The following is a 26,708-nucleotide window of genomic DNA, read 5'->3' as shown; positions in this document are numbered from 1 at the left end:
AATAAAAAAAACCCCAGTCCTCTTTCCATATACCTTCATAATTACAGTAACACTCTAGTAACGAACTTTTACAGGCTGGTTAGCCCATAGGTGGGTACACATCCACATTTTTCCCTGAATGGTACTGTTATATCGTTATGTCTGAATTACCATATAGTATACTGACTCATGTCTCTCACGGTCACTTCCTGTTTCCGACTACTGTAACTTCTGTTTGAACAAGGTGAATGGGCTTATCCTCCAGGTGACTCTGGTGCCTCCTTGCTGTCTGAAGTCTGCTTTGTCCTTTCTTCTTCCCATATTTGAGTTAGGACCAGCAGTTTAAGTTTTTAGTCTGATACTTATGGCCCATAACTTACTTTAGTCTTAGGGTTGTATACCATCTTAAGGAACAGGGAAGTATTATACACGTCTGCATGTACCTAAGCCAGTGTGTCATCATGCAACATCATGATTTCCTCCCCAAATTTCTTGGCTCATTCAACAAATTAAGAAGCTACAGGTTGAGTCCTTGAAAATGTTTTTAAATCCTATCATTGCAAATCATAGTATTTATTATTGGGTAAAATAAAACCCCGGAACACAGTAGTGCACACAAAGTGCTGGCATTTGGACTAGTAAGAGTGGGTTTAGTTAGGCTTACTATCATGTGGACATTAAATAGCGTTCCTTCAAGCCTTTCAATTAACTACTAGCAACGCTGCAGAAATCCAGGCACTAGAATTAATGACTGTTGGGGCTGGGGAGATGGCTCAGCAGTTAAGAGCACTGACTGCTCTTCCAGTGGACCCAGGTTCAAATCCGAGCACCCACATGGCAGCCCACGATTGTCTGTAACTCCAAGATGTGACACCTTCACACAGACACACATTCAGGCAAACCACCAATGCACGTAAAATTATATATATGTGTATATGTATATATATATATATGTATGTGTATATGAATTTAAAAAAAGAATTAACTACTGTATGCCAGTTTTAGGTAGCTATACAGATTGACTAAGAAAATGTCTTCTGTTCCTTTAAAGTCATGTGAAAATAAAAAATTAAAATAATTCCTCGGCACTCTCAGGGTTTTTTGTGACATTGCCTCACATCCATATTTGCCAGACAGAACTCCTGCTTTGAGTCTTTCCAAATAGGAAGATCTCAGAGCACTATTCTTGCTCAGGATGGAGGAGGGAGGATCCTCATCTTCAGCCGTGTGGCTGCTGCTGCTGCGGTGGATGCCAAGTGTGGGATACTGCACTCTGCGCATGTCTCCCTCTCCCCAACCCCAAGTGTCGGACACTATGCTCATCTCCCCAACCCCAAGTGTAGGATACTGCGCTCTGTGCATGTCTCCATCTCCCAACCCCAAGTGTCGGACACTGTGTCATCTTCCCAACCCCAAGTGTAGGATACTGCGCTCTGCGCATGTCTCCATCTCCCCAACCCCAAGTGTGGGATACTGCTCTCTGCGCATGTCTCCATCTCCCAACCCCAAGTCCGGGAAAGATTTTCCCCTCCTCAGACAGGGTTGCACTAAATTATTCCTGTGGATAACCAGGGCCTGTCAGATTGATGCCAACCTTCCAAATTATGCTTTCCTTCCTGTGTTCTGTGGCCAAAGTCCTTCTTCCTGTTCTGAGATGCGCTCCCTGGAAAGTGTGAGTGAGACGGTCATGATGATGTTTGAAGGACCCTTCTCAGTCTCAAAGGGAAAATCTTCATTGAACTGCAGAATTCCTTCCATGGGATTAAACCTCAGTGCATGCTCCTCACTCTCAGACATGCTGTCCAAACCTGGGCTTTAAATCACACATGGTCACTTAAAACTAACCCCTATCTACCTCAGCCTGGCAGCCCTCAAAGACAGCCCTCCTTATTCCTTGTACTTGGACAGGACCAGCAGGTGAGTCTCACTCATTGGTCCACAAGCAATGCAGCTAGCTGGTTACACTTGTTGACATCTTTTCAGGGTTGCTGGGAGCCTTCCCAAACAAATAGAAAGCCATCCGGTACCCTTTCTTCTCTCCAAAGCGATAATAGCCCAGCCTTTGTCTCCCAAGTAGCTCAAGCCCTGAGTGCTACCTTTAAATTCTATGTTCCTGTTGTAAATCTTCAGAAAACAATGGAAAAGGCCTGCTCTACCATAAGCTAGAGTGTGATTCAGCAAGGCTGGACACATCTCGTGCTTTCAGGAGCCCTCCCTCGATGGCTTTGTATCGTGTCCTTATGAAGTAATGTAGAACAGGCCTTTTCTCTTCTGTCCTGGCATCCCCAAGGAAGCCCCACCTTTGAGAAACTGTCTTCCCTTTTTAGAGCTTTCTAGAAACCTAGACAGACAGTGCACCAATCAGTAAATGCCATCAACATTCCCATACCTAGCCTAGATCTGTGCACTTCTCCACCAGGTAGCCATCCTGAAGCAGGTCAGAGAGCATACAGATGGAAATGTGTCTGTTGGAACTCACCCAGATGCGGTGTCTTCTCCCTCATGTTCTCATGGCACCCTCAGCTCGTTGCTTTTTGATATTCTGTGACAGGAAACTCTTCCTCTCACCCTCCTTTGCCCTGAAGTGGCTTCTCCTTTCCTAAAAAAGAAATTCCAGGCCATAGTTGTAGCTCAGTGATAGAGCACATGCCTCACAGGCCCAAGGCCCTGTTCCTAGGCACTGTATATTTATATTAGGAAACTCCATTTGATAATAAACTATTTCTTGTGCATGAAGGTCTGTGTTTTATGTTGACAATATGTAAATGTCAAGCAGGGTACTAACATAATAAATATAAATAACATAATAAACATGAATATTGATTATGTATTGCTCCGGCAGGTGTCCTGGAAGAAGAAGTAGCATCCACGCTGAGGTTGCTGTGCTGGCGTGACTGGGTGGGCGGAAACAAGCTAATGATAGACACGGGAGGCATTTTCCATGGCTGGGAAGAGAATCTGGAGCCCAGAGAATTGAGGTGACTGGTTCAGGGCGCATAGCTAGCCAGGAGAAGCTGGTCACTCCACTCTCGGGTTCTTATCTTTTCCATCAGATACGTTACTTGCCTGTCTATTAAAATGTGTTAACCACAAATTACATTGGTATAGCCCAACCTAGTTAAAATGCATACATATATGTACCACTATACCATACTATACTATACTATACAATTATACTATGCTATGCTATACTATACTATACTACTATCCTAATGTGTGTCCATCATATTACGTCAAGGATATCTCCCTACAAGGACGTATGAACAGAAGGGAAGCGAGATGCCGTCACTCGTCCCCAAGGTGCCTATGACACAGCTTCTTGAACTGTGTGTGAGGGCCTCACTGGGGGTCAGGTAACTAGACGTGGGGCTCATAAAACATTTGCAGGAGTGAAGGATTTCTGAATGTGCAACAACCAACAATTATTTCAAAACCAACTTCACAATGAGTCTGAGGTGATCTTGCTGTACCAGCCTGTGTTGCATCTTCCGATTTCACTGCAGACTCGGTTCTGATAAGCAGTGAGCACAGTTTGCAGCCTTGGTTCTGAATTAGCAGTGGGCACAGTTTGCAGCCTTGGTTCTGAATTAGCAGTGGGCACAGTTTGCAGCCTTGGTTCTGAATTTTCAGTGGGCACAGTTTGCAGCCTTGGTTCTGAATTAGCAGTGGGCACAGTTTGCAGCCTTGGTTCTGAATTTTCAGTGGACACCGTTTGCAGCCTTGGTTCTGAATTTTCAGTGGGCACAGTTTGCAGCCTTGGTTCTGAATTAGCAGTGGGCACAGTTTGCAGCCTTGGTTCTGATAAGCAGTGGGCACAATTTGCAGCCTTGGTTCTGAATTTTCAGTGGGCACAGTTTGCAGCCTTGGTTCTGAATTAGCAGTGGGCACAGTTTGCAGCCTTGGTTCTGAATTTTCAGTGGGCACCGTTTGCAGCCTTGGTTCTGAATTTTCAGTGGGCACAGTTTGCAGCCTTGGTTCTGATAAGCAGTGGGCACAGTTTGCAGCCTTGGTTCTGAATTTTCAGTGGGCACAGTTTGCAGTGTGCACACTAGCCCCTCACAGATCACTGAGCTCTGCCTGAAACACCTTGGCTCAGGCTTGAGGCTGCCACATCACGAACTGCAGTGGTTTTTATTTTCTCCCACAAAAGCTTCTACTCTTATTGAAACGTAGCAGTTTGATAATGAGGACAAGGACTTTTAATAACTTCCTGTGGTCAGTGTTTAGTGCGTGAGTATCAAATTAATATATTTTTGGATTCTATTGTGGTAGAATGCTTAATTTCAAAAATTGCTTTTTGAGAAGCTAACTTGCATTTCACTTTAAAAAGCTATTAAATAATTTTTCTTGGGATTAGGATAGAATTTCCGATGATTTCTGAAATGGCCCCAAACATACTTCTGTTATTTTGTCCTACGTACTGACATGAAGTGGCTTTAACAGCTGCAGAATCAAGATGTCCATCAATGCAGAAATGTGTTGAAGATGCTGTATTCCCTGCAGTATCGACTGCTGAACCAGCATTTAATTCTTTGTACAAAATAAATAATATCTGTCTCACTGGTATGCAATTTGTTTTTCTCTTTAATGAATGACAAGATTATATTTACACCAAAGAATAGTTTTAAAAGATGTTTCTTTATGAGTTATTGTCAGTAGATATTTGGTTTGCAGCCCTATTATATATATCTGAGGCATAGCAGAGATTAATTGGCCACAGGTGGAAAAGGTTCAAGAAACCAAGCCCTTGCTGTGAGATGCACAGGAATTCTTGTTCTCACAGCCCTTAATGGCCCCATATATCTACTTAACTCAATTACCGCATCATGATCAAGTACTCAGGCTGCAAGTGAAACGCTCCACAAAGCTCAGCAGGAGCAGACTGGGTGTGTGCTACTGTTGCATGCCTGTGAGCATGAATTGTGATGTTTTTATTACTCTTAAGTGACCTGTGATGAAATGATTGAAGATATCATTATGTGTAGCATAAATAATCTAGTTAAGAGTGTGATGCCAACAGTGCAGGGCTTCAGGGTCTTGGGGAGTGTTAAGAGCACCCCGACCAACAACAGCTGGCAACTTACAGGCTCTGGGGGAACCTTCAAGTTTACACACACACACACACACACACACACACACACATTGGGGTGCTTATAAAGGCGTGGCTTTCATATGGGTTTTCCCAACATCCCTTAGTGTTAGCTATCCCTTCCTCCATCTCTTCACTTTAAAAAAAATCATTTTTTTCAAAATCAAGGCATAGAATCTCAACGAGTCTCTTAATTAGCAGAGTTTCTGGCAAAATAATAGGGCCAAAAAAGTAAAGATCAAGTTGTTGGTATATATTGGGGTATGGTGAAATATTTCCAGACTGCTCATACTGAGTGCATATATAGCATGGGTTAGAATCCCACTTCTGACACCAGATAATGCAGAAATATTAAACTACACAAAATAGGGATGTCCTGTGATATTTTATTGAGGGAGAAATCACTTTCCTGAGAAGGCAAAAAAGTCGAGAATCAAAGGTCTGCTCGCTGCTCTCCAGGCTGCAACTGGAAGCCCAAGAGAGAAAGCGTCTCTTCCCCTAGGTCTTTTATCCCCTGTATGTTGTACGTGCCTCTGACCACACCCAAATGGACATGGTCAGCGCTACGGGTACGTAGATCTCTTGCTACAGTCAGTCCTGCTCTTTTTGATGAGTATGTGATTGGGACCGCAGAAGACACAGAGTGGATAAACTCGGGGCTTATTCCACGGTCTATGACCTACTACAGTATGATGCCTGTCTCCCCCCTTCCCTCCCACTCTTTCAGCAACCAATGCTGTCTTCTCTTCTCATAACAATATATGAATTTTTCCTTAATTCCTACTCTTACCACAGGGACTAGATCAGCCATAAAGACTGCCCTTACTAGTAAGTATACCTTGGGAACCACAGTGGCCCCACAGTGTCCTGAAGGACAAATTGCCCACTGATCCATATCTTATGCAATGCAGCAGCTTCTTACAAAATGCCATACTATGACCAGTGGGAAATTACCATTCCCTGTTCTACCCAGCAATCCCCATGAAGTTTCTTCTTCTGTGCATATTTATAAGTACATGTGTGGAACCCCAGCAATCCTAGTACAGCTTCCTCTTCCGCATGCACTTATAATTGTATCTCTGTCTGTCTGTCTGTCTGTCTAGACAGAGATGGTCGGGCCTGTGTGCATATGTGTGTGGATGCCCATAGAGCCAAGAAGAGGGTGTCTGAGATCCTGGGAGCTGCCTGGCCTGGGTGCTGGGAACTGAATATGGGGCCTCTGCGCGAGTATGACATGCTCTAACCACTCATCAGCGTGCTCTAACCACTCATCAGCTCCTCTCCTTCCCTTTTGTTCAGGCCTCGTAGCTATTGGCGCAGTAACCCCGCTGCCCTGTCCCCCTCCCTTTCCTCCCTGTCAAAGCTCTCCTGTCTGCTCAGACTCCTGGCCCCGGTTCATTTCCTTGTCATTATCAAAACTTCTTTGTTCAGCATCACCGTATTTTAAAAGTAATAGTCATGGTTTGGGAGATTTCATTTTCATCACCCAAGTAAAGAGAAGCGTTTGAGGCGGGGGCTCTCATATCAGCGAGAAGAGGGTCTACCAGGATCCACCAGTACCGACAAGCAACCTGTTAAAAGCTGTTAGTACTTCACTGCTCCCAAGAATTCGTGACAAGCTGGGCTGGCGAGATGACTTAGTGGACGAAGGCACTGACTACATAAGTCTGACGACTTGAGTTTGATCCCAAGGACCCACATAAAGGTGGGGGAGGAGAAATGACTCAACAGAGCTGTCCTCTGACCTCCACGATACTCACATGCCCCCAAACCATTATACATGTCAAATTTCAAGTGTCATACAGACTTCAATCAGCAGTAGCAGCAGAGAGCAGACCCCAGAGGCCCCAGAGACCCCAGAGACCCCAGAGAGCTGCATCATCACCAAAGGCCCCAGACACCACCACTGTAACCATGAGCAGTGAGACCCAGACCCGGCAGCCACAAACCCGCCTGCCCCTGTGCCTTCCTGAACCCAGCTCTGCTCCAGCTCCCAGGCAGCGGCAGCAAAGCCCCTGGCTACTCTGGCAGCTTCACAGACGCTGTGCCCTGCCCCTGCCCCACTGCAGGGACAAGAAGGGGTGGGGAACTTAACAGTGACTCAATGTAAGGAACAAACAGAGCCGGTTTCACCAGCAGGAATGGCAGGAAGAAGTATTTGTACACCAGGAAGTATCTTCGTGTAGAGGATGGAGAGTCACGGGGTGCAGAGAGGGGCTTACATTCTGTTTACTTAGGTTGTTGTTGCTCTAATGAAACACCATCACCTAAGCAATTTAGGGAGGAAAGAGTTGATCTTGCTGTCCCTTCCATATCATAGTTCATCATCGAAGTGTGTCAGAACAGGAACTCAAATTGGGCAGCAACTTGGAGGCCGGAGCTGATGCAGAGGCCATGGAGGGGGGCTTCTTGTTGGCCTGCTCTTCCTGGTTTGCCAAGCCTGCTTTCTTATTGAACACAGAGCCACCAGCTCAGGAGTGGCGCCACCCACAACAACCTCTAATTAAGAAAATGCTCCACAGGCTTGCCTACACCTGATCTTACGGAGGCATCCTCTCAAGTGAGGTTCTCCTCAGATGACATAGAACCTGCCACCATACTTTCTTCAGGGTGAAGGCACTGAGCTTTTTCATAGATGATGTATGAAGGTCATCTGATACTAGGCTTGTCCTCTTCAGAACTGGATCCAACACAGACCCCAATCTGTCCTAATTCAGTTGTGGAGCTCTGTACCCCGAGCTCTTCCACAGCATTCCCTTTCAGTGCAGTGAAGAGAGAACATGCTCTAATCCAGCCCGCTGGACCTGTGATACTGTGTGGCCTCTGAGGAAATCAACAAGGAGGTTTAGTCTTTTATACTCTTCTGGGACATCAAAGTCACCACTGGCAAGTACTTAACAAAGGGTTTTCTTCCCCTAGGGCATTTCCCGTTCTTACTGCCTTTTAGAGACACAAGGTTCTCAACTCTCAGTCCAGTCCTATCCAGCACATAGTAGTCATACTTCCAACATATTATAGGCCGTTTGGCAGCTCCTTATTATGGAAGCCTAGTGTGAGTAAAGAACAATTTGACTTCTTTGAAGAGAACCGTGTTGGCATCTGGTCCTCCAACGGTCTTGGAGTTTTTCTTTTGACACAGTGAGTGTACTTCTCTGCGTGCTCTTCCAGCAGTTGCCTTTGCATCCTGCTCCTCCCACCCCCCTCCTCCCATCTGCTCCTCAGAGAGGGTAGGACCTCCCCTAGGAAGTCTACTAAGTCTGTCCCATCATCTTCTTGAGGCAGGACCAAGGTACTTCTCCACTCCCACAACCCTGTGTCTAGACTGAACAAGGTATCTCTCCATATAGAATGGGCTCCACTAAGTCAGTTTGTGCATTAGTGTTAGATCTTGGACCCACTGCCAGTGGCCTCATATATTATCCCAGGCACACCATTGTCACCTATATTAAGGGAGTCTAGTTTGGTCTTACGGAAGTTTCCCATTTGTCAGACCTGAGTCAGTGATCTCTCACTAGCTCAGGTCAGCTGATTCTGTGGTTTCCCCACCATGGTCTTGACTCCTGTGTTCATATTATTGCTCCTCCCTCACTTTGTTGTACTCCAGGCACTTGGCCCATTGGTTAGTTGTGGATTTCTGCATCTGCTTCCATCTGTTTCTGGAAGATGGTTCTAGCTTCTCTAGGGTTGTTGATTGTAGGCTGGGTATCTTTTGTTTTATGTCTGGGATCTACTTATGAATGAGTACATACAATATTTGTTTTTCTGGTTTTGGGTTTCCTCACTCAGGATATTATTTTGTTTTCATTTTTTGCCTTTCTAGTTCTGTCCATTTGCTTGCAGATTTTAAGATGTCATTGTTTCTTATCACTGAGTACTCCATTGTGTACATATATATATGTATGTATATATATCACATTTTTCTTTTTAGCCATTCTTCGGTTGTGGGGCATCTAGGTTGTTTCCAAGACCTGGTTTTTATGAATAATGCTGCTATGAACATAGTTGAGCAAATGTCCTTGTGGTATAAATGTGCCTCCTTTGGGTATATTCCCAACAGCGGTATTGCAGGGTCTTGAGGTAGGTTGATCCCTAATTTTGTGAGAAATCACCATATTGATTTCCATAGCAGTTGTACGAGTTTGCACTCCACCAGCAGTGGAGGAGTGTTCCCTGTTCTCCACATCCTCTCCAGCATAAGCTGTCATTGGTGTTTTTGATCTTAGCCAGTCTGATCGGTGTAAGATAGCATCTAAAGAAATGGAAGAAGCATGACATTCTTAATGTTTTAAACTTTAGGTCTCTGTTCTCAGTCTCTTGGCACTGTTGTTTGGGGCTTTAGAATTCGATCCAAAGAGTCTACAGATGTAGAAACCACAGGCCAATGCATGTGCACAGTGCTCTTAATAGTCAATAGTCTTCTTTTTAAAATTCTGACAATATTACACACACACTCATGCACACGCACATGCACACACACATGGAGCCTATCTACCTCCCTTTCTCACATTCATATTCTCATTCTCTCTCTCTCTCTCTCTCCCTCCCTCTCTCTCTCTCTCTCTCTCTCTCTCTCTCTCTCTCTCTCTCTCTCTCTCTCTCTCTCTCCCTACCCCTAATCCAGTTAGTGTTGCCTGCTGGAATGCTGGCTGGTCTTGTCTTGAGTGTGTCCAGGTAGCCACCGTGGCAGTGAGTTCAGGAATGCAATGGCCATGCCAGTCTGAAGACAGCATTTCACAACACTCGTCCCAGCCTCCTGCTCTCCCAGGAAGAGGCTGGGTAAAAATGTCCTCTTCGGGCCCAACACTCAGGACTTCCTTATTCTCAGCATTTAGACCAGTGATAAGCCTTTGCATTAAATTGCTCACTGAAGAAAGACGCACTCTGACAGCAACAAGATTCCTTGCCTTCTCAGAGACACCCCTCCATCTCCTAGTCTGTCATGGCCCTGCTCATTGGAGGAAACTAAGCCTCCGGAGAAAGACAATAAAAGACCCTGGAGGGTGCATGCAGGAGCAGACTAAGTGATGTCAGAAAGCAGGGGTTAAGAGGACCGGGAGGGTGCATGGTGGAGGTGTCACTGCAATGCAGGTGGCTTCCTCCAGACGCTGCTCTCTCAATCTTTTATTCCTCACCCCACTACTGCATAAGGGCTGACTGTCCACTCTGCAATTTTCTGCATTATCTGTTGTCATCTATGGCTATTTTACATCCCCTTCCCCAAAACAAGAGTAGTGCCAAGGTCATGAGATGCTCTAGCATTTCAGGGAAAGGCCAGTGTCCTGCCTACAACTAGGACAGCAGAAAGCTAAATGTCAAGAATCCCTATAATGTAAAATAATACAGCTCCTTTAAATTGGAAGAGCATCTGAAATTAACTACACAAACAGAGCCACCTTTTCCAGAAGAGGCTGCCGAGCCTCTAGAAGAAGATGGAGTGAGGCAAAGGGACCCTTGCTAGACAGGCCACCGAGAGTGGAGACATCAGCTGTCTGCTTATTTAGATTTGTTGGTTTTTTATTTTATTTTATTTTTAATATTTTAATTTTAAATAGCTTGTTTTACATGTCAATCCCAGTTCCCTCTCCCTCCCCTCCTCCTGCACCCCCACCCCCCATCCTCCCACCCTATTGCCAATTCCTTCCACATAGGGGATATCTAGAGTCTGTCATTTCACTCAGGGTAGGGTCCAGGCACTCCCCTAAGAGTCCAGGCTGAGAGAGCATCCCTCTTTGTGCTATGGACACACGATGTCTGTTAGTATTCAAGGGATAAACACTGATCCACTGCTCAGGACCCCATAGGTTGCCCAGGCCTCCTCACTGACTCTCACATTCAGGAGTACTGGGTCAGTCCATGCTGGCCTCCCAGCTGTCGGTCTGGGGTCCAAGAGCTCTTCCCTGTTCAGATCAGCAGTCTCTGCTGGTTTTGCCAGCCCATTCTTTGCCAATTTGCTCATCGCTCCTCTCTCTCTGTTGCTGGGTTCCTTGGGTTCAGTTCAGTGTTTAACTGTGGGTGTTTGCCTCTGCTTCCATCAGTCACTGGATGAAGACTCCAGGATGGTTATAGACATCAAGTTCATTATCAGGAATGGACATTCGAGGTGGTCTCTACACTATTGCTTAGCTTGCCAGTTGGTGTCATCTCTATAGATCACTAGAGGTCACAATGGTGCCTGATCTGTCTTCCAACCTAACGTGAATTATTTTAACAAAAGGAGTTGAAATGTGAATATGGACAGAGAAGTAAGACAGTTGGTCATGGTTTACGTTAAGGAAGAGTACATGCAGTCAGGGCAGTTTTGGGGGATGAAGTCAGAGAGTTTCTGTCTGCTTAGATTAATTAAGTTAATGGGAAGCCACTGTCTTGGGCCACGTTCCCTCTGAAGACATCTAGAGATCAACCAGACCAGTATGGAATCACTTCTGCTAGGTGACATTAATCAAAATGAATTTTAAAATGGGCCAGTGTAGGGGGAGAGAGTGAAAAACTAAACCCACATCAACCACCTGGGGCGGGCCCATCTTGCCCCATCCAGGCCGACAGAGAGGCCCCTTCCGTGTCCTTTGAGGGAGACCCCCTTACCCGCGTCCTTTGAGGGGGACCCCCTTATCTGCATCCTTTGAGGGAGACCCCCTTATCCGCGTCCTTTGAGGGGGACACCCTTATCCGCGTCTTTGAGGGGGACCCCCTTAAACCACCAGGCTGCTTCCTGTTCGTATCTCTGCTCTTCTCTCTCCAGTCCTTCTCTGCCCCCCAAAGATGGCTCCCTCCTTTCAGTCCAGAGGTAGAGAGTGAGATGTCGTTCAATTCTGGATTCCCTACTACACGCCAGTTAGGTTTCCCAGCTAGATCTGTCGTGATGCTTGCCGACTTTGAACACGGAAATTAAAGAAGGGGGCTCCCTTTCTTTCTCACCGTTCTTTCTTTCATTTCCCCCCTCTTCCTCGTGCCTGCCCCTCTCCCTACCTCTTGCCCGCCTTCCCTCCTGCCCCAGACCGTTCACTCAGAGTTTAGGCAGTTTGAGCCTGAATGCAGAGTGTGTGAGCACTCTGTGACATGTAGCTGTTTCCAACGTGACAGCCCTAACCATCAGGACCATGGTATCTGGGAAATCTACCTGCCTCGGGTGGTGTGTGTGTGTGTGTGTGTGTGTGTGTGTGTGTGTGTGTGTGTGTGTGTGTGTGGAACAAATATCTGATCCTATTTTGTAGTCTACATCGATGCCCCTTAAGACTCCTGGGTCAAAGTGTTGCCTCCTTAGTCAGCACTTACCACTAGCAAGACGCAGAAAGTAGTGTTGAAACAAGCAATTTGGGTTTCGAATGCACAGAAAAGAGATTACAAGTGTGAGTGTTGTCCGTGGGCTACCTCTGTGCTGCATGAACGGCTCACGAGAAAGCAAGGGAGGCCTCAAAGCCCACTCCCACAAAGACACACCTACTCCAAAGAGGCCACGCCTCCTAACGGTGCCACTCCCTTTGGGGGCCATTTTCTTTCAAACCCCCACCGTGGTGATACATGATGAGTCATTGACTCAACTTTCTAGCTTCATTGTACGTTGTCTCTGACCATCCAGTATTCCGACTCAGGCCGCCACCACCCTCCGGCTCCCAGCTACGAAGGCTGTGTGTTGTCCTGCTCCAACCCATCAGCCCTCACTGCCCCCACTGTCATTTGTCCTCACTGCCCTCCTGCACGGTGCCTGCTCTGAGTCTCATGCAGTCCCAAGCTGCGCTGCTGGCTGCCTTCACCCCGTGCTCCAGCCATCTCTGACCTCCTGCTGCCTCCTCCTCAGAACACTGCTCACTCTGCTCAGAGTTTGTGATATTTGTTAAGTATCTGTTAAGTATCTCATTTGTTCTTTACTTTTCTCTTGCCAACCATACAATTTATTTGTGCATAAACTCAGAGATTTTTTTTAAATCTTATGGGAAAAAAATCCCTGGAAAGAAGCTGTGTGCAGAGAGGCTGATGGGCCGACTAAAACAGTAAGGACTGCGGGGAGGCTGGATTGTCGCCATTTCAGAGCACAGCTGCTATTTATCTTAATCAACACTCAGTCTTCCAAACACCATTCCATAGCCACCTCTACGTCAGACCTAACCTGAGAAACAGATTAGAACCATCACAACGTATTGTCTTAAAACCGGATTCTCCACCAATAAGGGCTAAGAATACCGTCAGGTAACTACTGAGGCTCATCTGCCTGGCTGTAAACCGCTTTTCTGAGGTCCTCACCGATGAGTTTTCAAATTTCTTTGATTTATGACTTTCTTTGTTCTAATATTATTAAACCACTTCCGTTTTGGAAGACATGTAAGTGGGGTGACCTAAATCTGTGCTTTTCCAGGCCATGGTCACCCAAACTTGGCTGCAGGATAAGCTGCCTTTTATTCTATTTCTGCTGAGAGATGGGGCATTTTGTGTGTGTGTGTGTGTGTGTGTGTGTGTTGACAACCTAAATTTTTGTCTCATTGGTTTTTTTTCCTTATCAAATTCAACAGCTGGAATACAGTAGGCTAATTTTTTTTCAAATATGCGGAGATAGAGGATTTTACAATGAACACCAAAGAATGTGTGTCTCCTCGTGTTATAATTTCTCATCAGCTATTTATTCATCTCTCAATCATTTTGCCTCTGCATCAATGCCCGGTTAACTTCTGATGACTCTGTCAAGTGAATGGAGGTTACTCTATCGGTCCGTAGTCTGAAACCGTTCACGGGAAGGTGCCTGATACACAGGTTGAGCTTCCTCGTACAGAGTTTGGGGAGCTGAAGAATGTCCACCTGCTAGTCCCCGTGCCAACCACCTGGCACTCAGAGACAAGCCGACTCTGTCCTCTAGGAGTATACTAGTTACCCAGATGAGTTCGTGACAGAAAAAGAAAATGAAGAGGTAGAACATGTGTTACTGATTCTTTTTTTACACGTAATGTAGACTAATCAATGATGTTATGATAAAACCATCTGGTTTCTTTTTTTGGCATTTTGTGTGTTATGGGTTGGCTTTTGCTACTATACAAGTAGGCGAAGCAGGGTTGGGTATTTATTTATTTATTTGTTTGTTTGTTTACTGCTTTGGCCAGTGCTGAGTATTTATGAGCCCCTTGGAACCTGAGACCCTTTGGGTTCTCTTGTTTTAAGTTCTAAGCATACTGTCCTGGTATCTACATAGTGGGGACAAAGGGGAAGCCTACAGTGTTTCCAGAACAGGCTGACTGCAGCCAAAGTGCAACACAGCTCTGCCAAGGCTGAAGCAGCAGACACAGGCAGGTGTGGCTTTCTTCCCTGTTGCGCACTGGTAGCTTTAAAACAACAGACAAACAAACACACAAACTTTTGAGTATGCCTTTTGGATGCTGTGTTGACTATCTTTGATTATTCAGAGACAGTGGTCACCTTTGATGTGACCTCCCAGGATGGTGTTTTGTAATAATCCTTTATTAACATCTCCTCTGTCTACTGGCGTTTATTTTAACTCCTATTTTTAGAAGGTAGATTTGAAGGTCAAAGCGGTGTCTTTGTGACTGAATTCTAAAAGTGCTGAGCAGGAAGCCACCTACAGAAGGGTGCTGAGTCACCGTGAATGGGAATGCATTCAAGGGCATCCTTAAACTGTTAACGAAAAGTGAAGACACTCTTTCTAAGATCGCAAGAGGGTTGGGTGAACAACCCCCCTCCCCCAGTACAGCAGCCAGCAGCCAGGGTGGCGGCTGGGACTCCAGACATGGCTGTCTCTTCATGCTCTCGCTTTTTCATGTGATGGGCATTTGCTTTCTAACTTGTCAGTGATGCTCATCTCTCACACCAATCTCCCACAAACTTCCAGGTGGTCCTCACCTTGCTAAGCTGGTGATAGCTAACTGACTTTGAACAAGTTGAGTTTTCTAAGCTCCAGGCACCTTTTTCGTTACTGGGAGACCTGGATACCGACTATGTCATGTAACGGAAGCCACGTAACCTGCAAAATGTGTTATCTAGATTTGAGAAGTTTGTTGGTCTGAGGGCTAATTTTCATTGTCAACTCAATTTGATTTAGAACAATCATGGGAACATATCTGGGTGTGTCTATGAGGGTGTTTCTAGAAAGGTTTAACTGAAGTTGCAAGGCCCACTTTGAAATGGGCAACGCCATTCCTTGGACTAAGGTCTTGAATTGAATAAAAAGGAGAAAACAGGCTGAGCGCCGGCACTCATGGTTCGCTGCTTCCTGACTGGCTGCAGTGTGAGCAGCTGCCTCGTGTTCCTGCCTTCTCCACCACCCGCGCTGGATTCCAACAGGAGCCCCGAGAGACCCTTCCTTCCCGGAGCTTCTCCCTTCCGTGTTCTAGCACAGCAGTAGGAAAAGAAACCGGCACCTCGGCAAAGGTTTGCTTTACTCTGCCGTTTGCGATCAGGTTCCGGGTTAGATTAGTAGGGGTGCCTGGGGAATGCCCTGTAGGGTGCAGTAAAGACAGGGAAAGCAAGTACAAACTGGGCTTTATCTATCAAAGTGAACTCAGGTTTATTTTGCAAAAATTAACAAGCATATATTCATATCTGGTCTCTCTTCAAAATGCATGCTTTGTTTATTTTTTTAAGCAGACATGCAAGTTGATTTTGCATACCAAATATTCTTCTTTTTAGCGTTCCTTGGAATATTTCCCCCCTAAAACAAAGGTGCCAGTGTTGGCCAAAACGTGTTTATTTTTTACCCTCCAGAAATGCTAATGCTAACATTTATTGGGAGGAAAGAAAATCTGCAAGGCTTTCATGTTTGATCAGCACTATAATAAAAATCTTACATTTGCTTTGAAGATGAGCATTTTGAGGGAAATTTAATAAATCGTGTTTCTTCTGTGCAAAGGAGCCACTATATCAAAGCGCGTAACTGGAGCTGTCGACTTCCTGCTGGTAGACTATTACTTCCAGCCTATTTATTAGCTTCTTACTGTAGCCCAGGACACACTGTCTTCCTTCCACATAGTGAAGCTACAGGAAAATGACCACTCTCTTCTCTTGCCACCAGCATCATGCAAGGCGGGGCATGGTCAAAAGTCACAAGATCTGAATTTGCTTTGATTATATTCATTTTTAAACTTAAATTGTTCTGTAGTACAATATTTACTTGTTTATTTAAAATCATAAGTCATTTAAAACTATATGAACTTAGATTTCAGAGTCATTTGAAACAATGCCCGAACCATATCTGAAAGAAAATAGTTGTCTCTGGCCTATTCTTTTGCTTTTGAAGTAAAAGAACTTCAGGTAAAACAAAGAGAATGAAAATTTTAAAAAGAAGAAGAAAATAATTTTAGGTATTAACTATTTACCAGACAATAAGACTTTAAAGGTTTGTTTATTTTAGTCATATCATTTAATAGTTTGTAAACAAGAGCAGGGTACTTTTGACAGTAGCCTATGAAGAATACTTTTTGTAACATATCCTTTAGTATAGAACAATATGAAGGCAGCATTTTAAATAAGATTCTGTCACGTTTCTTAAAAGCCTATTTTCCAGAAAAGTGTTATTGGAAAGCATCCGGATTTCAAAAGAGATCTAAAGCCACCGAGTTGAGTGAATGTGGGCAATGGGGTCAAGTCAATGCATTTTCTACCATCGGACACACACAACGCTGCATGGACAAAAGCAATTGGGAGGACACCTAGTTCCGACTCCAGGCAGGACGCGAGTGCATAGAAAGAGTGCTGGTCAGGTCAGAGGTGAAAGGTGATGCTGTCACCTAAGTCAGCAGGCAATAAGCCACATGAACACATCATGCCATTCATGTCACAGGATTCCGAGGACATCAGCTAGAAACTGAACTGTGATATCCACATATTTTGGAAAAAAACTCCCAAGCCAGGCGGATGTGGATGGGGATGAAGACATAGGCAGTGTATACTACCATAGCAACAATGGTCAGTAAGATGGTATTGAACATGGACTGCTCCCAGGGTTCCAGGACAGCACAGCAGCTGATGATTTGGTACTGATAGTACAGCCAGGCAAAATACTCCTTCACACTTTTCAAATCCATGGTTCCTCCTCAAGCTGTGCAAAGTCTTCCTGTTTAAGAAAATGACACCACAGAAGAAAAATAAGAAACAGAACACACAATCTTTTGGTAATATACAGTAAATTCCTACTGTTACTATTCCCATAACCTGAAATTTTGGGCAATGAGTATCCATGTCTCTAGTCCTAATATAAACCTTGAGTGCTATCCCATAATAGGTTTACTGGGCTTTAAAAATATTGTGTGTACAGATACTCTTCAACTTATAATGGAGATACATCCCCAAAAGCACCAAGTTCAAATATTGTAAAGGAAAAGAAAACCAAACCGCACTTAATATACTTAGCCTATTGAACACCAGGGTTTAACCGTGCAGTACATGATAGAATACCATCTAAGGGTGCCCGGAAGCTGTGACTCACTGCTGCTTCCCAGCATCACTGGAGTATTGCATGATATAGTAAAGACCAGGAAAGGATCTAAATTTAAAATAGGAAGTATGGTGGTTTCTTCCGGTCATGTACCACAATGAACACTGAAATATCACATTGGGACTTTAGTCAGTTGGAGACTGCAGACACATTGCTGCCTGTTTTAAATGGTAGGGTAGAGGGCATCAGAAGCCCTCAAGTGGACTGATCTAGAGTGCTTGTGTCTTCATTTCCTACTGGTCCTGTTGTATACAGTTTTGATGTAGTATGTTTTGATTTTGATCACATATATATGTTGAGTCTCATGAGGACTTCTAGTGAGTCACTGGAGATGTGGGTAGTCTGGGAAACCCCCAAAACAAACAAGAAGCCCATATCAGCCTCTTACTCCTTCCATTCTCTCTGCCATGCAAGGAAACAATCTTCAAGGCATGCACCATTTTGGATGTAGAGATAGACCCTCACAAAGCACCAATCTAATAGCACCTTGGTCTTGGACTTCTCAACCACAGAACTGTGAATATTTTTATATTAGCTAGATTTCAGTACTTTGTTATAACAGCCTGAATGAACCAAGAAATACTGATGCCAAAATCCAACATCCATTCATGAGACTAGGGATATATGTGATATATCTCAACATAATAAAGGAAATCTACAGGAAGACTATAGTCAACCACACCCTAAATGTTGTATTTCCAAAGTATTTCCACTAAATCAAGAACAAAACAATGTCCATTATTTCCCTTCCTGTTTGACAAAGTACTTGAACTCTTAGCTAGACCAATAAGACAAGTGAAGGAGATAAAGAAGATACAGATAAGAAAGGAAGAAGTCAAAGTAGCTTTGTTTATAGACTACCAGAAAACTGCTACTAATAATAAACACACTCAGCAAAGTAGGAGGATATTACATAAGTAGCCTTCGTATGAACGAATGACAGATACATTTAGACAACTCAAGAAAACTGATTCACAGTAACCTCAACAACAACCACAAAACAAACCCACAACTCACTCCATGTATGTGTGAGAGAGAATAGATTTCATATGTACATGAAAAACTTGTGCCATGAAAATCTTGAGACACTGAAATAAGAAACTGACAGCGATACAAAGCTTTCCCATGTTCATAGATTGGCAGGGCTAACACTGTGAAATATTTTCTGCCATCCTACCAATCTACAGAATCAATATTTTCCATATCAAAACTCTAACACAGCCGGGCATTGGTGGCACACGCCTTTAATCCCAGCACTCGGGAGGCAGAGGCAGGCGGATCTCTGTGAGTTCGAGGCCAGGCTGGACCGACAGCCTCCAAAACAATACAGAGAAACCCTGTCTCGTAAAAACCAAAAAAAAAAAAAAAAAGAAAGAAAGAAAGAAAAAAAAGAAAAAGAAAAAAAGAAAGTAAAAATGTAAATCTGAAAGAGCAAATAAAACATTAGTAAAAAAAGACGCTTACTCCTATTTAGAGCGGAACCTCCATGATGAATTCACCTTGTTTCCAAGGCAGCCTCTGGTTGTTTCTGTGGAGCTAGCTGGCCTGCGAACTTGCAGGAGTCTCCTGTCTCCATCCTCTGTATTGCCACAGAAGTGCTGAGATTCCAGATGTCCATGATCACATCTGACTTTACAGGTGGGTTCCAGAGATCAACCTGGGTTCATCAGGCTTGTATAGCAAGCACTTCAATCCACTCATGGGTCCCTAACTGAGCCTTTTCATACTGCTGGAGATTAGTTTGACATCGAGTTCAGAAGGGATGGAGGCCTTCAAACCACAGCATGGTGATAATTTCAACGGGCAAAATTGTCCCAGAAACCAAGATTTCCCACACATGGAAACAATAAAAGTGATGAGTACTTGAGGTCTGACAGTCCTGCTAGACAAGTTAATTAAAGAAATCTTATTGAAAACTCTCCACAGTGGCTTCCCTGTAATTACTCAGGGTTTAAGAGACGGCCAGGCAGCTGGTGGAGGAGCCTGGGGCCTCCTTACTAGGTATCCAGTGCCAGGTGCTGCTGGGTGAAGAAGTCTTTATGGCTCAGCAGACACGCCTCTTCTCCTAAGGAGTGTAGACTAGTTGGAAAGACAGATCCTAAACAGTTACACCAAATGAATACACAATTATCCACTATGTCCCATGCCCTGAAGGGAAAGTGTAGTGTTCAAGGAGCTTTCATAACCCTGATCCAGTAAACACAGTCTGAGGAAAAGATAAAATAACAGGCATGGCTAAAACCCAAAGGAAAGGGACATGAGGACGGGAGGAGGGGCGGCAGGGGAGGGGCAGGGGAGAGGACTAGGGGAAAGGCTAGCGGCAAAAGGGAGCTTAGGAGGAGGTCAAAAGTCCAGGAAAGGTCCAGAATGGCATAAATCCCAAGAGGCTAAAGAGATGCCTTATGCCAGCATGAAGCCAGGTCTGTCTGTCTGTCTGTCTGTCTGCCTTTTCTTTTCTTTTCTTTCCTTTTTCTTTTCTTTCTCTTTCTTCTTCTTCTTCTTCTTCTTCTTCTTCTTCTTCTTCTTCTTCTTCTTCTTCTTCTTCTTCTTCTTCTTCTTCTTCTTCTTCTTCTCCTTCTCCTTCTCCTCCTCCTCCTCCTCCTCCTCCTCCTCCTCCTTCTTTTCAGATAGCATTTCTTTATGTAGCCTCTGCCTCTCAGGTGTTGGGATTAAAGGAATGTGCCACCACCACCTGGCATCAATTATTTTTCTTTAACCCATGATTCTGAGGGTCCCAGAGGTTATTGGCAGGAGGAGGTTGTAGTGTTAGGGAGGAGGGGTTAACTCATGGGTGCATCCTAAAGCCAAGGTGAAACGATTTGCATACCACTCCTTTGGGAGCTCTACTCCTCTGCTCTTCCCATGGGTACTGCTTGTCCAGAGTCAACCATGAACTGAAGATTTACAAAAAATGGTAATACTCTTCAGTTTTGTGAATGATCTAATATTACATTCACGAATGTCATTCGCTTTTCTTCTCACTATTGTGTTGTTTTTAACACAACAATTAATCTGCTGGCTGATGTTTTCTACTTTAAAATTAACTTTTTGCTTGGACATCCCTGGCAGATAAGTACAGCAGTCTTTTGAGAAACTCTGAGCCAGAGGCACCCCGCTAAGCTGTGGAAACTGTGGGATAATAGGTATCCATTATTTAAAGCTGCTGAAAGTCAACCAACAATCAAAGAAATAACAGATTAAAAAGCATATGAACATATGTCACACCAAAGGCAGACACTTTGGTCACAAATGTCACAGTGCTTTAGAAATGGACATTTGGAATATACTTTCATACTAAGAACAAAATGTTAAGGTTTATTGACTGTTTCTGTTAGTATTCTGGAATCTGTACTGGCCTGTCCTTGGGGTTCTGACAGGATACACCCTCAGCTGCAGCCACTAAGAGCACCACCTGTGCACATTCACTGTGTTCCCTTTTAAAAGGTCCCTGCCACCTCCCATCCTTCTCTCTCTCTCTCTCTCTCTCTTTCTCTTTCTCTCTCTCTCTCTGTCTCTGTCTCTGTCTCTGTCTCTCTGTCTTCCTCTCTCTCCCCCTCTTTCCTTTCTCCTCTCTCTGGCTGCTTCTGTCTCTGGAGGCAGGTCTCCCCCCTCCCTTTCCCTTTTCTATGATCTATTTCCCCTTAATAAAATGGTGTCTTTCTCTTGCTTACCACTTTTCTTAAATCACAATTTTCATATCTCATTTCTCAGACTTGTAAATTTCCAGTTCTACCTGTGAAAAGTGCTTTTTGCAGATTTGTTTATTTTCATGTGTATGCACAAGGGTACCTGTGGAGGCCAGAGGAAGGCGTCCAACCCCCTGAAGTCAGAGATATAGGCAGTTGGGAGTTGCTTGATATGGGCGCTGAGAAGGAACCTGGGTTCTCTGCAAGAGCAGCCAATGCTCTCAGCCACTGAGCCATCTCTCCAGCCCTGGGGGAATGTGCTTTTATTATCTGTCTCGTTTTAATCTCACCAGCTCTAAAAGCTCGTTCAAGAAGGCATTGATTGCCCTCTTTGATTCTCCTTTCACTTAATGATGAGAAGAAAATTTAAAGACTGCTCCCCATTTCCTACTAGGAAGAGGTGAGGAGAGAGCTAGTTATTATTGGAAAGCCATCTGCTGCATTCTATTGTAGAATGTACACTACTTTTAGGTTCTAGATTTACTTAGGTAATTTATTTCTCCTTCTTTCTGAGTCCATTTTTTAATCTCCTATGAGACAGTAGGTACAATTAGGGGGAAAAAAAAACCTCCACCACTGTGATGAGTCGTGGGTGCGAGACTTCATTAATTCATTGAACAAACTCATTTTGAGTGCAGTTACATAGTTTCTGAATAGCAATGGCTTCAGAAGGACTCTTTCTGCCCCAAAGGGCATTGCAGGCCAGAAGGAGAAGATCTTTTGGACAATGTAGCAGTCAGGCCATGCGCGAGAGGCTGGAGTGAGCTCTAGATGGAGGCTGAAGAGGGCTGAAGAAACACCGAGAAGGAAGCTGGGACAGATGCCAAATTTTGGAAAAACCATGACAGAAATACAGTGAGATCAGTTGTCTGTAGTCACCTAGAACTGTATGATAGTTCTCTCCCCTCCCTCCCCCCCTTCCTGCCCCCTTTCTCTCTCTCTCTGTCTCTCTCTGTCTCTGTCTCTCTGTCTCTGTCTCTCTTTGTCTCTGTGTCTCTGTCTCTGTCTCTGTCTCTGTCTCTCTCTCTCTCTCTCTCTCTCTCTCTGTTGTGTGATAGCAAGAGGCTGATGTTGGGTCTCTTCCTCAAGCTGCTCTTCACGCTACTTTTTGACATAGTGTCTCTCACTGAACCTGGAGCTCATTGATTTGGCTAGGTTGACCAGCCAGTGAGCTCCAGAGGTCTGCTTGCCTCTGATTCCTCAGCATGGGGTTTGTGTGTTCCCACGTGTAGCTTTATATGGATGCAAGGGATCTGAATTATGGTCCTGATGCTGTATGGTGTGTACTTGACTGACTGTGCCATCTCTCCAGCCCCTCCAGTAAATGTCTCAAGTCCTCAAATGTTTGCAATAAGTCACAAAATTAATATGGTTACTTCATTAAATACTTAATGCCATACACTAGAGGTGGTGAACAAAGGACTTGGAATGTTTGCTTTATTCAAGTCTGCTATGAACCTCTTTGTTTCTAGTTATATGCCTTTAAAATGATGATTGCTTGCAAATGGAAAAAGGGAGACTTCTTTTGTTTGATTATTAAAAAAACATTTGCCTAAACTTGACATTAAAAATACACTTATATTGGCCGGGTGGTGGCGGCACACACCTTTAGTCCCAGCACTCGGGAAGCAGAGGCAGGCGGATCTCTGTGGGTTCGAGGCTACCTGATCTACAGAGTGAGTTCTAGGACAGGCTCCAAGGCTACACAGACAAACCCTGCCTGGAAAACCCCACCCCCCAGAAAAGATCCACTTATATTTGAAAGAGATCCACTTATATTTATCACGTATTTAAGACGGTGGCTCAGAGAAAGCTTTTCCCGTGAGCTCCATTCCTTCAGGTAGCAGTCCTGGCCTTCACTCACAAGCGCCCTTCTTCCAGGGGACATCAGTTGCCTCATGCTTCACCAGGGCCTCTTGAGAAGCATAATCCCAGAAATACAGTGTTGTTTTAAAGCTTCTGCCCTTCCCTTCACTTGAAAGTAAGTCTACTGTAATATTCCTGTGGACTGGGGCTCACCCTTCCTCTCAGGTCCAAGGCTGGGTAGTCCAAGGCTGGGTTTCTGTTCGAGTCATGGGAACGGCATCCAGGTTCACAGTGGCTGTCGTCTTACATAGCAGAAGAGACAAGGAAGTCTCTGGGGCCTCTCTTATAAGGTCACAGTTCCCTGGGCTCTGCCTTCATGACCTCGTCACCTCCCTTGCTCTCCTGTCCCAGAATTCAGTTTGTTGCAGGCAGCACCACACAGTGGTAGGGTGGCCTCCAGGTACCCCAATAGATAGGCCACAGTTTGCCCATCCAGGGCTACTTGGGGCTGTTGCATAATTGAATGGATAGTGAGCTATTATTTTCTATTCCTCATCGCCGTGGCTTTTCAAGCAAGAGGTGAAGATTCCACACTAGATTCATAAGCAGTGGGAAAGGAATACAAGTTTCCTCTCCCGGACTAAGGGAGAAGAGTAACACTCATGACCCATGTCAGTCAGCGATGGGAGCTCATTACAGCTTCAGGAGACAAGAAGTAAATTAGTGCAGCAACTGTAGAAGTACATGTCCTAACACAAGCCCGTACGTTTGAGTTAGGAAGAGAACGCTGTGAGAGGAACCCCTGGAGTGGCTGGGTTTGCCAAAGATCTGTATTGTTGCTTTTCGTCTGTAGAACAGGAGTGGCGGTGAGTTAGGCAATGGTGATTTGGGACTGTGGCATTTGCAAAGCAAAACACCGATAGGAACAACAAAAGGCCTTTCTTCATAGAGAGTTTCCTTTTCTAAAACTTAGCTGCCCTCTTGGTTAAGAGCTAGTATGCTTTGAGCTATATTTCCTCCTTGAATCTCAGAATCAAGGACTTGAAATGTCCAAAGGGCCCAAACTGATTCTGACTAATTCCCTTCCTGATTCATTTTGGAAATCTGTAACAGTCATTCAGCGTGCGTGCGTGCGTGCGTGCGTGTGTGCGTGTGTGTGTGTGTGTGTGTGTGTGTGTGTGTGTATGCGCGCGCAACTGTGCTCTAGTGTGTTTGAGTGAACACATCCTTCATATTCAGAACTTGAGATCCGAGGAGTGATAAAAGTGTCTTGCCAGTGGCAGAGAAAAAGATGCTGTATTTAAGCCAACTTGTCTATCAGTGACTTTCTTTAAAAGGGCCCAATATGACTTACTCAAACACAAGCCTTCCTTTAAGTGATTCATTTGTGAAAAGGATTAGGAGTGCAATGATATCCTTCCAAAGGGCATAATACAGAAAGAGGAGGTTGGGGAGAGAATGACTTCCCAATAGATAAGATTACTAATCAAGTTCAACACCAGCAATAGCTAATGTTGATAGTGGTGTCTCTGATACAATGTTCAGACATTGGCACTTTATCTCTGCAGTCATCTTCTAAATAACTAGTAAGTGAAATAATTAAACAAAACATTAGACAAACATACTACATGTGGCATGCTATAAGAGACACAACTTATTAAAATTGCCAAAAAAAAACCCGCAAAGTGTATGAAATGGAAATGGTCACAGCCAAGGGCTTACAGAGGCATGATGACTTATTGTGATGTGACACCCTAGATAGGATCCTGGGTCAGAAAAAAAATGGTAGGTATAAAAATGGTACAAAAACAAAGGAAATATGGGTAAAGTAAGGATTTTTCTCAATGATATACAAATGTTGGTTCATTAATTATAATGAACATGTCATATCTATGTAAGATATTAATAGTGTAATCAGGGCATAAGGTTCATGGGACCTCTGTACTGCCTTCTTGATTTATATGCCAATTAAAAAACTTGTTATAAAAAATGAAAAGTCCATTAAAAATTTCCAAAGAAAAATGATGACCAGTGAACTGCTCGGAAATCTAGCTGACTTTTTAAGAAGTGTATTTATTCTATGTGTATGAATGCTTTGCTTTCATACCTGTCTATGCTCCGTGTGTGTGTGTGCTGGTGCCCAAGGAAGTCATAAGAAGCCATCCGGGCCCCTGACACTGGAGTTGCAGACAGTTGTGAGCCCCATGTCGGTACTGGGAACTGAACCCCGGTCCTCTGGAAGAGCAGCAGTGTTCTAGACTACTGAGCCATGTCTCCAGCCCTCAGTTTACATTGTTGTTGCTGTTGTTTCGTTTTTTTTTTTGTTTTTTTTTTTGTTTTTTTTTTTTTGGTTTTTATGAGACAGGGTTTCTCTGTATTGTTTCGGAGGCTGTCGGTCCAGCCCGGCCTCGAACTCACAGAGATCCGCCTGCCTCTGCCTCCCGAGTGCTGGGATTAAAGGCGTGCGCCACCACCGCCCGGCTGTTGTTTCCTTTTAAGACACTCTGGCTATGCCACCCAGGCTGTCTTCAAACCTGTGATGCTCGTGCTTCTGGGTTATAGTGAGTGACACCATGCCTAGACAGTTGGGTGACCTCTGGGTGACTTTGCTTATACTGTTCTTCCTTTCTGGAAAACTTTTCAAAGTAATTCTTGTATCACAGATGAAAACTACTACTCTAAAAAGTGAAGTAACTGAAAATGAGAATATAGAAATAATATTTTATGAAGTTCTGGCATTGCTAAGAATAGAGAAATTGAACAGTTTAAGTTGTGGTCTAGGGTAGTCGCAAACACATATGCAGAATAAGCTATCCCAAGATAAACTAGGGACCAACCTCCTGGTCCAGTGAATGCTAAACAAATTAGCCATACCTGCAGTTCCACTAAATAGGTTTCTTAGCAAAAGCAAAACTGAACAAGACAAACATACAAACAGGAACAACAAACCCTACTTAACCCCTGTGCTGCTGACTTAAGTTGTTTCTTTGTAATTATTCATTTTTACTTGAGACTAGGTCTCATGTAACCCAGGTTGGCCTTAAATTCATTTATATAGCCAAGGATGGCCTTGAACTCTTGATCCTCTTACCGTGGATCCCAAGTGGGATTACAGGTGTGTATACTCAATCACGTTTAATTTATATTTTACTAAGGATAGATGCCAGGACACTCTACCAACTGGGCTGCATCCCCAGCAATGCCCCTTCTCGTATTTTCCATTTAAGATGTTTCTCTTCTCTCCGCAGGACAGCCACTAGCCACACATGGAAATCTGAACTCTCGGTGGCCGGCAATCACATACAGCAGGTGGCTGCCGCATTGAAGAGTGTAGAGTGGAGAATGTTGACCAGCAAGGGTGTAGAACATTCTCTCATTGCAGGAGAGGGTCATAGGCAGTGCTATGGATGCTTCAGATACTTTTCTTAGATGAGTAAGGCAGCTTACCAACTTGTCTTTTTTCTATTTTCTATTTTTCATTGTTTCTAACAATAACTTTGAAAACTTGCAGCCTCTCTGCTTGAAAGCCTCCAGTGAGTGGCTCTTCCTTCCCAAAGAAATAGGAAGACTCATCCACAGCTCCGCGTGGTTTGTTTGCTCTGCTTCTCTGGAGGTGTTTCTGATTCCCTACGCTAAGAGACACTGACTGCAAGGCATTAGCATTTCAAGCTGTATTCTTTTGTTTCCTATTCTCTTATGGCTCGTCTCTGCCAGATAA

The 26,708-nt window shown here is 44.3% G+C and overlaps 1 protein-coding gene across 2 annotated transcripts in view; it reads right to left on the bottom strand.

The window, feature by feature from the left end:
- Positions 1–16,387: 16,387 nt before the first annotated feature.
- Positions 16,388–26,708, bottom strand: part of Sptssb (serine palmitoyltransferase small subunit B) — a 34,670-nt gene continuing 24,349 nt past the window's right edge. The window contains exons 1-2 of one of the 2 annotated variants that reach the window (XM_040752648.1): positions 18,963–19,931; positions 16,388–17,117 (exon numbers count right to left, since the gene is read on the bottom strand). In XM_040752648.1, coding sequence (XP_040608582.1) covers positions 16,858–17,088 — 231 coding nt within the window. In that variant the 5' untranslated portion in view covers positions 17,089–17,117; positions 18,963–19,931 and the 3' untranslated portion in view covers positions 16,388–16,857. Of the gene's footprint in view, positions 17,118–18,962; positions 19,932–26,708 lie in introns of those variants that run through there. The other variant, XM_013124962.2, reaches the window with a different exon arrangement.

The sequence above is a fragment of the Mesocricetus auratus genome, unplaced genomic scaffold (assembly GCF_017639785.1).
Source record: "Mesocricetus auratus isolate SY011 unplaced genomic scaffold, BCM_Maur_2.0 Super-Scaffold_100009, whole genome shotgun sequence".
NCBI lineage: Eukaryota > Metazoa > Chordata > Mammalia > Rodentia > Cricetidae > Mesocricetus > Mesocricetus auratus.
Note: the sequence above shows the minus strand (reverse complement) of the source record. Positions and strands in the feature narration are given on the sequence as shown.